General features: G+C 40.9%; 2 protein-coding genes across 6 annotated transcripts in view; one reads left to right on the top strand and one right to left on the bottom strand.

The window, feature by feature from the left end:
- The window catches only part of NRAP (nebulin related anchoring protein), a 58,477-nt gene extending 56,019 nt beyond the window's left edge, over positions 1-2,458 (top strand). For all 3 annotated transcript variants that reach the window (XM_028730230.2, XM_028730229.2, XM_077930238.1), the window contains 2 exons: positions 698-850; positions 2,296-2,458. In XM_028730230.2, coding sequence (XP_028586063.2) covers positions 698-850; positions 2,296-2,418 — 276 coding nt within the window. In that variant the 3' untranslated portion in view covers positions 2,419-2,458. The remainder of the gene's footprint in view (positions 1-697; positions 851-2,295) is intronic.
- Positions 1,557-12,461, bottom strand: part of HABP2 (hyaluronan binding protein 2) — a 32,695-nt gene continuing 21,790 nt past the window's right edge. For 2 of the 3 annotated variants that reach the window (XM_077930239.1, XM_077930241.1), the window contains exons 9-14: positions 11,104-11,353; positions 10,010-10,152; positions 8,976-9,110; positions 5,687-5,832; positions 3,885-4,087; positions 1,557-2,394 (exon numbers count right to left, since the gene is read on the bottom strand). In XM_077930239.1, the coding sequence (XP_077786365.1) occupies positions 3,911-4,087; positions 5,687-5,832; positions 8,976-9,110; positions 10,010-10,152; positions 11,104-11,353 (851 nt within the window). In that variant the 3' untranslated portion in view covers positions 1,557-2,394; positions 3,885-3,910. Of the gene's footprint in view, positions 2,395-3,389; positions 3,758-3,884; positions 4,088-5,686; positions 5,833-8,975; positions 9,111-10,009; positions 10,153-11,103; positions 11,354-12,461 lie in introns of those variants that run through there. The other variant, XM_077930240.1, reaches the window with a different exon arrangement.

The raw sequence follows: 12,461 nt of genomic DNA, 5'->3' as shown, positions 1-12,461 counted from the left end.
TAATGAAAGACCAAAAGATGCCAGTAAGGAGTGAGTCAGCTATCCCCCTACATCCCATTGCCCTGGAACAATGTTGCTTCTATGCAGTTTTGAGGAAAGGAAATGGTGGTTCATGAGCTGCTGAAAAAAGTGTTATATTTGCTACTAACCACAGCTTGTGGCAGGAAAAAAGTAGAGGTGGAGGGAGAAAGAAAAGGGGAGGGCTAGTTCTGAATAGCTGCTCTCCTACCTTGCAATTTCCCACCACCTTGAAAAAATTGAACATCTCCTCCTTTCACTGCCTGCAAAGGGAGTTGTGAAGTGGTGGGACCATTTGGTCTCAACCCGAGTAAGTAATTTGAAGTTCTGGAGAAAAACGGAAAGATACAATAGGTATGCTTGTCCCATTCTTCCTTGGATTTCTGGTAGCCCTCATATGATTTCTGGGGTTTTAGAAGTGACGTTCAGTTAATAATAAGGAAAGAAATGTTGACAAACTCTGGAAATGCACAGCCTTTCGTACATGCTGCCATCCACTTCTTACTTTGTAAACATCTCCTCATCATTATAGAATTCTTAGTGTTTGAAATAAATGAGTCAAGTCCCGACAGTGAAGGAAACTGAAAGCTAAGGTGCTGTTCTATGCAATTTACTTCCCATCTGATTTGAAGTGTGCGCGGTTTATTAATTCCGTGAGGTTTGTGTCTTTGTTTTGCAGGTCAAGTACAAATCTGATTTGAACTGGATCAGAGGCGTTGGCTGGACACCTCCAGGTTCCTACAAAGTGGAAATGGCCAGGAGGGCTGCCGAGCTGGCATATGCTCAGGAACAGGAACCTCAAGGAACTTTGGATCAGAGCAATCTGAAAACTGTACGTGAACCAATAGCCCCTTTCCTTCTAAGCACCTAGGATGCAGAATCCCAAACATAAGGCGGAGTGCTTGTTTCCCACTCTGTGCCATATAGAAAAGCAGTTTAGTGGCAATTGCTCAACAAGGCAGTTTCAGGTATCAGCAGTGAGATTTAATTAATGCCCATATCCTTATAAAGTATTTTTTATACTATTAGAAAAAAACAGTAGAAAAATTTATGTGAATAAAGTTTATACAGTCAAACCTCTGTTCCTGAACTGCTCTGTTTTGGAACGTTTCAGCTCCTGAACACTGAAAACCAGGAAGTTATTGCTTCGGTTTTCAAACGTTTTTTAGAAAGCCAAACGTCTGACACGGCTTCCACTTGAGGGCAGGAAGCTCTTGCAACCAACTGGAAGCTGTGCCTTGGTTGTCGAACGTTTTGGAAGCCGAACGGGCTTCCGGAACGGATTACATTTGACACTCGAGATTCGACTGTACACCCAACCAGACACAGACAATATTGGGTAGGGAAATGAATTAACTGCTCTTAGCGTGCAGACACACACAATGTTTTTAGAGCAGTGGAGCTTTTCTAGAGGACACTCTTTGCCCATCCCAATGACTGATCATACCAAAAGCACACATCCCTTTCTAGGGTTGAGTTCTGCAAAAAGATTCTGCTGTAAGATTGCAGCAGAAATAGACTGAATGGCTCGTTTACCCTCATGTCACCAATTTTATTTTATTTATTTTTTCCACTCTAAAAATAAGGCAACAAATTAATGGATAAAGGACATGTAGAGGGTCCTGCAAGCTTTAAAAAAGGCAGCCTGTTGAATCATGGCTGGAGGAACGAGACTCAGCTGGCATACAACATTTTAGTTGCAAAGCAAGACTCACACAATAGTTGAAGAATTCATTATGTTTTTACATCACACAAATCTTCATTCTGACATGTGAATAAGGCTTGCAGGTCTAGTGCTTGTTGCAAAGTCAGTTCCTGTGCAATCCTGTACAAGCCTCCTGAGAGGTTTAATGGGACTTACTGCTAGGTAAGTGCCTATGGGATACATCACACCCACAACCATTTGGCTTCAATACAATGGTTCTTCCAAGCCTAATTTCAGTGGGGAAGGGCAGCTTGCAGGTAACTGAGAAGCCCTTTGTGGACATATGTGCACGCACAGGTGCTGCATTAGCAATACCTGATCTGAAGCATCTACAAGAAGCTTTTGATTCGCACAGAGGCATTTGGATGAGGAAGCTGGAGTAACCCAGAAGTTGCATCTTCCCTAGAAGTAAGACCATGTTGAAGCTAACAAACCTGTCCAACCCCAGAAAGCTGGCATTAGCAGAGCTTTAATGTTTTGCCCGATAAAGTACTGTTTCTTTTTAATAAATGGGAATTCTGCAAATTTGTCTTCATAAGTAGCTCACATTCAGTATCTATTTTGGTTGGCAGGAACAGGCAGCTGGAGAAGGATCCCAAGAAGTGAGAGTCAATCCTGATGCGACAGAGATCTTGCAAGTCAGGCGGAGAAAAATGATGTCAAGGAATGAACTGAAACACAGACATCAGCCTTAAGAAAATGCATAATTTTTTTCAGCTTGCTGTGCAAGTAGAACCCCCCCCCCCCCCCGAAGCATAGGCTGCACCAAAGCGGTTGAATTTGCTGAAAGAAAAAACAACAGTGAAACCCTACGCAAATAATTTAATATTGTTCTTATATATATTTTTTTGCATGTAAGTAATTTTTAAGTGTTTGTTATTATGAAATGTAGTATTTATTTCTGACAGCGAATGAAATTAGTACTAGATGACTGGCAGGCTCAACTTTGTACTAAAAATTAATGAACATGATTTGTTGAAAGTAAAATTATTTGTATTGAAAATAAATAAGAGGAATCACTTTCCATAAATAATTGGTTTTGGTATTTTAATGATAGGGTTTTCTTGGTTTATGAAACCTTCCTGCATTCCTTTGAGCATTCTAAAGTGGTCTGTGTGACTCTTGATAATTTTAAGTTTATTATCCTTGAATGGGTGAGCATGTAAGAGCAAGCGAAATGTTGATGTGCGGCTTTGTATAGGCCCTTGTAAGTGGAGGAGACTGAGTTCCTGAGTGTGTGATTGAGCTTCTATGAATGGGGTGTGAAAGTTGTATATAATATTTGCAGACAGAGTGGTGGATTTGGACAAGCAAGCTCCAGATTCAAACTCAGCTGCTAAGCTCCCCTGAGGTATATTGGGCTAGCCACTATATTTCAGTCTACGAATCTGACTCATTTTTCAAGATAAAATGGGGATTAGGTCTGCTATCCTGAACACATTGGAGGATAAAAATATAACAAATACTTTTTTTAAAAATGGCATATCGTTCCAAGTGTAGGCTATGTGGTTACACATGCCACTGTATAATAAACTGGTGAAAGCTAAGCCAATACTCTAAATCCTAAGAGAGGGTGTCAGGGTTTGCATTTTGAATAAAACATGGCATGTTTTGAATTATCCAGTGGAACTTGCAATTCTCGGTGCTTAAAATCCTATTCAGAAAATATAGTCTTGCAGACAGTCAATTTATTTAAATACCACATTTCCCACAGATTTGTGGCTCAAAGAGGCTTACCAAAATGAACATTCAATACAGTAGTACAGTAACCATAATACACAATTCAAAATTTAACATCACTACAGCAAAGAGTTCAACAATTCATTCAAAGATGTCAAAGGAAATTAAGCATAAAGCTTATGAACACACAGGCCAATTAATATTCAAAGGCAACCCTAAAACTAATAGCGGTAGTAACAAACAACCCCCATGGCTTGTATACTCCTAGACCCCAAAGTCCAGAACTTCCCTTATGAAGATTCCTAGGAGGAGGTTGGTGTGTGGCTGGTGGAAGCATAATCATCCCACACATTTCTACAAAGAAGGAAGTGAGTTAAATGGTGTGTATAAGATTTCAACCGTAATGCCAAAAAGATAATTGGAAAACTAACTTCCTTATCTGAGATTAATAGGAAGGTATATCAGTATGTCTTAGGCTTACCTTTATTTATTTTTCAAAGGGCTTTCCTAGATATCAAAGCTAGACTCGCGTTGAATTTTTGTACGAATCCAGTTGAGAAATCTTATCACATGGGTATAGACTCCAGGTTTTTGTCTTAACCCACAGTGTTCTCCCCAGCTCACAATTCCATAGACATAATAAGAGCCATTTTTCACGCAGGTTAGAGGGCCTCCTGAATCTCCCTAGCAACAAATAAAATAGGTCATTTAATTAAGTACAGTGGTACCTCGGGTTACATACGCTTCAGGTTACATACGCTTCAGGTTACAGACTCTGCTAACCCAGAAATATTACCTCAGGTTAAGAACTTTGCTTCAGGATGAGAACAGAAATCGTGCTCTGGTGGCGCAGTGGGAGGCCCCATTAGCTAAAGTGGTGCTTCAGGTTAAGAACAGTTTCAGGTTAAGAACAGAGCTCCGGAATGAATTAAGTTCTTAACCCGAGGTACCACTGAAATTCAAATATGGACTAACAGTAGTTTTATTTAATGCCTAAACCAGGGAGACCTCAAACCTGAGGTCTCTTCTGGAGCTGATGGCATGGACTCCTGGCCCAGATTTTTCTTCTGTTTTGTCCTCAGCACAGTAAGTGGCCCTTGCGAAAGTGGAGGGCAGTTGTCCGCGATGGACCTAGGCATTGGGTGGTCTTTTCGGAAACTCAGGATATTAAATCCCTGGCCTTGGATTCTCCATTTCATTGCACTTATGCTGCAGTTCTAAGATGGCTGAGGGAGACAGAAGTGGTTCATCTACGTTATCCAGTGCCAGCAGGACAAAAGTGAGCATGGACAAATACTATTCAACTCCATTCTTTTCAGTTTCCTTTAGAAATGATGGGAGAGAAATGGTCTGGCATAGTTTAATCTATGATGTGGGGGCATGTCAAGCAAATCCAGTGGCAGGCCCTGTGGCACACTCCATTTCCGGCCCTACTGACCTTGGAGCTCTGATATCAATAGAGTAAGGGCCATAAAAATTTCATTGGTGGCAGGAGTGGGAATCTGGCACTCCTTATGGCTCCTTCGATGCCCTCGGAGAAGGAGATTCAATGCTTCCTTTGGCACCCGGGAGTGCAGAGCCCACGTTTTATTAGTAGTGGAATTTCCAGCATGATATATTTGTGTGGTGGTAGGCCTTTCATGTTTCAAGGAGTCCTGGGGGGATGTAGCGAGTTTCCATTCATTCACAAAACGGGAGGGTCAGTTCTGGCTATGCTCTTTAGAGGACAACACATGTGTCACCCTTCTGTGGCTGCTCTGCTAAATTCTCCAGACCTCAGAAGATATATTTGATGTTACTGATATTTTCAAGTGTTAGTAGATTGCATGATTTGCTTGTAAGCTGCCTGGAGCTAATTTGATAAGGCAGGGTAGAAGTCGGATGAAAAAAAATAAGTAAATAAAGCACATATTCAGTACCACAGATATTTCAGGCTAGCAAAACAAAGAACCTGAAGAACATAAAACGTGGTGGTTTGGTGAAAGGAGAGGTGCAGGGATCATGCACCTATGATGTATTGGGACAGGCCTTATCAAATGACAAAACTCCCAAGTTTGCAGCTGAACTTCTGCGTCTCCCATAGGCTTGCCTGTCACCAGAAGAGCTGCTGTTTGTTTGAAGGACATGCCTCTCACATCATGTTGAAAGGAAGGAAGTTGTTGTAATGTATCTGATACAAGAAGCAGATACATATGTAGTACCCTGCCAGACATTACTCTGCATAGCCTATTTACATTTTGTTAAAAGAGAAATTAGTGTTCAAATACTGAAAAAGCAACAGACCTGACAAGTATCAGCGCTTGTTCTCTGAAGATTTCCTGCACAAAGCATGCTTTCATCCAGTCTGTTATTATGTGCACTTCGTGTGTTACACCGCACCTGGGAAATCAGCTTTACTCTGGCATCTAACAGCTGATGAGATGATTCACCTACAGGATGCAGGAAAATGAAGAAACTCTTAACTTCCCTTCTTCCCTCTGCTAAATCTTTCTTTTCAATCTATAGGATAATAGAATTGTGCCTGGGCCTAAGATATGATCATCTGCTGCAAGGGAAAGCCACAACTCTGGCAGAGCAGGGTTAGGAAATGAACAAGCCCAAAGAAGGCTATCAAGTTAAAAACAGCTTTTGACAGTGAATTTCTGTTACTGCTGCATAGGAGTTTGGCATCTCAATAGTGTTTTGCCTTTGAAAAACCTACACTGCGTTGTATTTGCAAGATGTTGATTGACCTCGGAAGATTCTGGCCTGTAGACTTTACAACCGCAAATGTGTGTTAAATCAGAACTGTTTGAGTCAAATCCTGACATTTGTTATGTTTACTCTGGGATCGTTACATCAATAATTTCCATGTATTGATCCATGAATATAATTATATTCATTATAATTATATATAATTATATAATAAGGCTTGCAAGTTATCTCCATAAAGGTAAAGGTAAAGGTACCCCTGCCCGTACGGGCCAGTCTTGACAGACTCTAGGGTTGTGCGCCCATCTCACTCAAGAGGCCAGGGGCCAGCGCTGTCCGCAGACACTTCCGGGTCACGTGGCCAGTGTGACAAAGCTGCATCTGGCGAGCCAGCGCAGCACACGGAAACGCCGTTTACCTTCCCACCAGTAAGTGGTCCCTATTTATCTACTTGCACCCGGGGGTGCTTTCGAACTGCTAGGTTGGCAGGTGAAGTTATCTCCATAGCCCACCTTTAATAGTGTGTTTGCTGTTGCAGATGTCACAAACAGGAAACAGGTTTGAGAGAATTACCACTAGATCCACAAATGAAACAAGTGGTGGCTAGAGCCATAAAATCTTGAGCAATTAAGTAAATTATGCATGTTATGCAGAAGAATTATTCAGCTCCGCATCTGAGAGATGTCTGTGCTGTTCAATGGGGAACATTATTTGCTATCATTATTCACATAAATGTGGTGTGCTATAATGATTAGGATTTGCATTGCAAACAAACACATATCGACCGTTGCAGATAAATACACTGATGCCATTAAGCAGAAGGTTGGAAATATCTATGGAAACAGAGTTGTTTCGCGCTTCCCATTCCCCAAAATATTTTCTTGCTAGCATATGCCATGCAAGTGTTTCCTGGTTTAATCAAAAGAAGCCAAAGTGTCTCAATTTGCATGTATCAGAAGATGTCACTTGAGAACCCCTGACATAAGGCAAAGGGATGTGTCCTAAAGAGCTCTCATTCATAGAAAGAAGAAGAACAGTTTGGATTTGATATCTCACATTATCACTACCCTAAGGAGTCTCAAAGCGGCTAACAATCTCCTTTCCCTTCCTCCACCACAACAAACACTCTGTGGGGTGAGTAAGGCTGAGAGACTTCAGGGAAGTGTGACTAGCCCAAGATCACCCTTCCATGAATAGAGCTCTCCTTCCAGTCATGGATCTAGCCACATATTTGCACAGTTGAGTTTAACATCGTAATTTTAAATTAGCAAGGCGAATTTGAATTGCAATTCTAATGTCTTCGTTGGCTGACCAGGCCTTTTGTGACACAATGGATTTGTATGAATTATGTGTGTAAAATGCAATTCTTTGCTCAACTATGAAGCTCCCTGGGAAGTCTTGGTCATAAAACTAGCTCTATACTTCAGCTAAGTCATGGGCTGTTGTAAGATTTTTTTAAGGGAAAGGGCAGGATATACAAGCAAATGTTTTTTTAAATTGGAGTCATTTCTGGCATCAAAACAGATCAGCTATTCACTCTTGGGCAACATTCATAGACAGTGGACTGTGAATGTGGTAGTTTGCAAAGGAGACTGTGTCATGGAAGAATGATGTTTTATTAACTCGTATCATCAGCACCTAATCTATCAAATCTGCATACCAGATGCTTCTTACTTTCAATATGAATTATATCAAAAGATGTATATACTTCATATTGGATTATATTGCTCATAAAACATAAGGGTACTTTGGGGAACATGATTGACACATTGTCCACCTGCAATTTTACAGCAACTCATTAAGTGAAAAGTGAAAAACTGCATTTTTTTTCAGAAAGGTCTCATTATCTTATTTTTAAGCACAAGAATAATTTCCTCCTTCCAAGGAACTCACAGTATGTCACAGAGGTTTAGCTGAACTTGAATAGATTTGGCAGTTCTGTTTCAATATGCATCCAGAAATCCAGATGCTGCTTATCAAAAACTTATCCAAACCAATAGGCTGGAAAATACTGTCAAAGTTCCTGGGTTTATTTCCGAGATATGGCTCAGAATCTTTATCTGGAAGCACATAGACTCATTCACTCTGATTTAATTCTTTGAATGAAGTTAAGATGATAAGTGGCATATGACAGAGAAAGGGACAAGGAATTTGATGGGAGGTTTGCCCTAAATACCACTACTTCTTTTATTTTTTAAAAGCTCTAAACAGATTTGCACATTCTGAATTTTTAACAAAGTTTGTTTTCAAAAATTGCTTGATTGTAAAATGCCTGGTATAGCTATTCATAATCTGTAGCATATCTTCTCTGATTGAATTGTTCTGCAGGAATAATGAGGGGTGGTTGGTCTTCCTGAACATGTTCCCTGGCCAGACAATTAGTCATCTTATCTACAGCCAAGAATTTGGGAGAACAGCCAAATATAATCAGGAGTTTGGGAGAACAGCCAGGTATAATCATCCATTTGATTTAAATGTGTAAACGCTTAAGTGGATGTCTATATCCTTCTAGAGACATGGACACCTGAAGGTATGTGACTTCATACTAGAGAAGCATCCTCTGGCATCATATATCTCTCAGTGTTGCGAAAGGTAAAGCATCCTGTTCTCACACTGGCGCACCTCAGTAAGCAGCAGTGACCCATAGTGTTGAGAAGCCAGGACAGCAACAGAGCCCAGCCAGCCGCTATGGAGAGACAACCTTGGCAAAACACAGACTACAGGAGGGTGGTAATTCTAGTCCATCTAGGAAACAGCGATGACCCTCCTATCTGCAGCAGCAGAGGCCAAATTGAGAAGAGAGGAGGAGGAATACAAAAATTAATAGAGATTTTGTCAATGTATTAACTATAAAGGACTGCACCATTAAACAATAGCTTACCTGTTTCAGTTTCTCCCCAACCTGATATATAGCATTCTGTGTCATCAGGAAAAGTAGAATCAGGCAAGCACACTCGTTTGACGTATCTTGTTTCCACTGCACAGTGGCCATCAATTGGTTTCAACTTCAACAAAGCTGTGGGCCGAATGGAAGACAATTTTGTGCAATAAAGCCGATGACATGTTCACTCTGAACAGTATCAGGAAAGTAATAAATAACATATTCTCAAGCTTTCTTATTTGAATACTCTTGCTTGTTAGACTACTTAATTTGAAATTATAGAATGGTTTTCATTTCTCTGTTGCTATCTTAGGGTCACCAAGCTACACGTGTTCCCTGATTCTTCCTCTTGATTGTTTTTAAATACGAAAAGCAGCTTTGGGAGCCAAAATGGGATCGGACGGTTGGCAGAGGAGTTGGCAGCTTGACCCCTTTCCCTTCCCAAAGTCCACTGAAAATCATCTCCAGCTGGCTTTCTTCCTGTGGTGAAGATAAGTTAACATCTCTCTTCTTCAGTAGGTGACAAACTATCTGGGAGAAGGAGGTGGTTTTGAGCTGACAGCAGGTAGGGAAAGGGTTAAGGAAGTATCATGGATCTGCCAGTCCTATGTCAGAAATAAATCTAGGTCAATAGCATGCAAAGCTAGCTAAGGAAGCAACCAGATCTGTCATCAAACTTAAGCATTATTTCCCCTGATTTCAAACAGATACAGCTAAGTATTTGTAGGCTTCTCACAACCTCATCCAACTTGTTTCTCTGTCCTAGGAATGTTAAGTGAGCAAAAGCATCCCTGAAAGGCTTGCCACTTCTTTTTTATACAAAATGTAGAAATTCAATATATTTTTATGGAAATACTAATTAAACCTATTTTCTGAAGCTTCGAGGAATTTGAATGTTTGTTCCATTGCTTAACTCAAGTCAGAATTATTTTATCCATGATATTTAGCCCACATCAAAGTTATTGAGCCTAATGGCCACTATCTCCATCTTCTAACCACACTGACAGTGATTTGAACATTTGCAAGCAACTTGCCAATATCATTGTATGGGACATCCTCAATTTCTTCATAGTGTCCATGTATAATTATCTTTTCCACATCAAACTTCTGTTCATAATGCTCTTTCCTAAGGAGATCTTTTTTCCCAAGGACCACTTCAAGGGTGTGGGCATCTGTCCTATGAAAGAGAGAAAAATGTCAGAAAGAATGATCAGTTGTAATTATACAACCTCAAGAGATTTCAAAGATAATCCAGTTCAACACGTATACTGGAATTCTCCATCATGGAAACTATCTCTACTATTAACACTTGGTAGGCTTCCTGGGTACTCATACTTCAGCTAAAGCCTAGGAGATGACACCATGAAGTAGTTCCTCCCATAGGCCTTTCTCAGACCAGGAAGCCAGGAAATTGCAGAGTTCTAGAGAAATGTTTATTAGAACACACACACACACACACACACACACACACACACACACACACACCCTTGCATTGATAAGGGAAGCTCAAAACTCTACACTGGCCAAAATTCTAAAGAAATTCTCAAGTGCCTTAGAATGAGGCAGGGGGAAAAATGGAAACCACGTTTTCAGGGGGGACGGGGACGTGTCAAGAAACCAAAAGACTGATCTTGGCACAGCACTGCTAGCCAATCAGATCCAAGTCATGTAGAGCTACTCTCATCTACTATATGGGAACCTGAATCCATGAATGTGGACTTTTCTATGTCCATGCTTTAAGTGGGGTAGGTAAGACATGCTCCTTTTAAATATATATATTTTAGTAAGTATTTTAGTTTTAATTTATTGCTGTTTTTATATCTGATTTTAATATCTCTGCTATTTCTATTCTGCCATTTTGAGCAAAAATGTTGACTAAATCATAATCACGCATAAACCATACCAATAAGGATCTATTCATAGACTCCTAGAACTGTGGAGTTGGAAGGGATCCTGAGGGTCATTTAGTCCAACCCCCTGCAATGCAGGAATCTCAACTAAAGCATACAGGTCATATGGTCATTCAGTCTCTGCTTAAAAATCTCCAAGGAAGGAGAATCCACCTCTTCTTGAAGGAAACCATTCCACTGCCAAACAACTCTTAGTGTCAGAAGATGAATTTGCTTACAAAACACAGTGTGCTGCAGTAAGAACCCAACATGGTTCAATCAGTACTCCTCCGCAGAAGTGTCCTTTGGGGAAAAATATGCCCATTGAAACCTTCCTCTGAACAGAGGCTTGCCATGGATGTTTGCCAGGAGTTGACTTGGCACCACCATAGATTCTCTTTAATGGTCTTTCTGTCTCTGGTCTTCCACATGTATTAGGTCTTCTCTCCGCTGCAGAATTCTTGGTGACTGTATTCCCAGAGGACTGTGCTGCAATACAAAAGAAACAACTGGATACGGAAATGGTATAATGGCACTGTCTCTGTTACAAAGGCTCTCTCACTCCAACTTTTTGTCATTTAACCTAACAAATCATAAACAGACCCTTCCTCCTTCCTACACTTTCAATTTTGTTTTTCAGGAGGACGCTTCAGGCAGTCTGCACAGCTAGATCTGGATTCTCTAAGTGTCATGCAAGACTTGCATAGTGACACAGCACAATCAATGGAGTTGCATCTTACCATATTGGCCTGGATATAAGCCCCACTTTCCCCCCAAATTCTGACTGTGAAAAGTTAGAGTGAGGCTTATATTTGCCATCTTATGGTATGCAACCAGGAGTGTGGGGCAAACAGCGGCAGGAGCATGGCAAAGCAGCTCCCCCCCCCTGCGCATAGTCCCCTGTCCTCTCCCCCAAGGCCAGGAAGGGAGAGAGCGAGGAAGGAAGGGGAAAGGTCACCCGCAACGCAGCCCCCACTCAGTATGCAGCCAGGAGCAGCAAGGAATGGAGCAGCTTATATCCGGGCATTTTTTCTTTTTCTCCCCTCCCCCCAATTTTAAAGGTGCAGCTTATATTTGGGTGCGGCTTATATTCGGGCCAATATGATAACTCAAGGCTTGATAAGGCAATTGGGAAAATATTACAGTATTAAGAGCTATGATATAGAAGTCTGGCCCTAATTCTGAAAAAAAATTATATCTTCAAAATAATTGGCAACATCTTTCATATCATCATTGCATTTCTATTTCACCTTTCCTCCAAGGAGCTCAAGATGGGATACATGGTTTTACATGGGAACTAGGCAGAGGGCCTTCTTGGTAGTGGTGCCCGCCCTGTGGAACGCCCTCCCATCAGATGTCAAGGAAATAAACAACTATCTGACTTTTAGAAGAATTCTGAAGGCAGCCCTGTTTAGGGAATGTTTGATGTTTTATCGTGTTTTTAATATCCTGTTGGAAGCAGCCCAGAGTGGCTGGGGAAACCCAGCCAGATGGGCGGGGTATAAATAATAAAATGTTGTTGTTGTTGTCTCTCCCCTCTTTTCTTTTTGTAGAATTTCCCATTGCAAAATAGCAATATATTAATTAACATTTCATA

The sequence above is a fragment of the Podarcis muralis genome, chromosome 6 (assembly GCF_964188315.1).
Source record: "Podarcis muralis chromosome 6, rPodMur119.hap1.1, whole genome shotgun sequence".
NCBI lineage: Eukaryota > Metazoa > Chordata > Lepidosauria > Squamata > Lacertidae > Podarcis > Podarcis muralis.
Note: the sequence above shows the minus strand (reverse complement) of the source record. Positions and strands in the feature narration are given on the sequence as shown.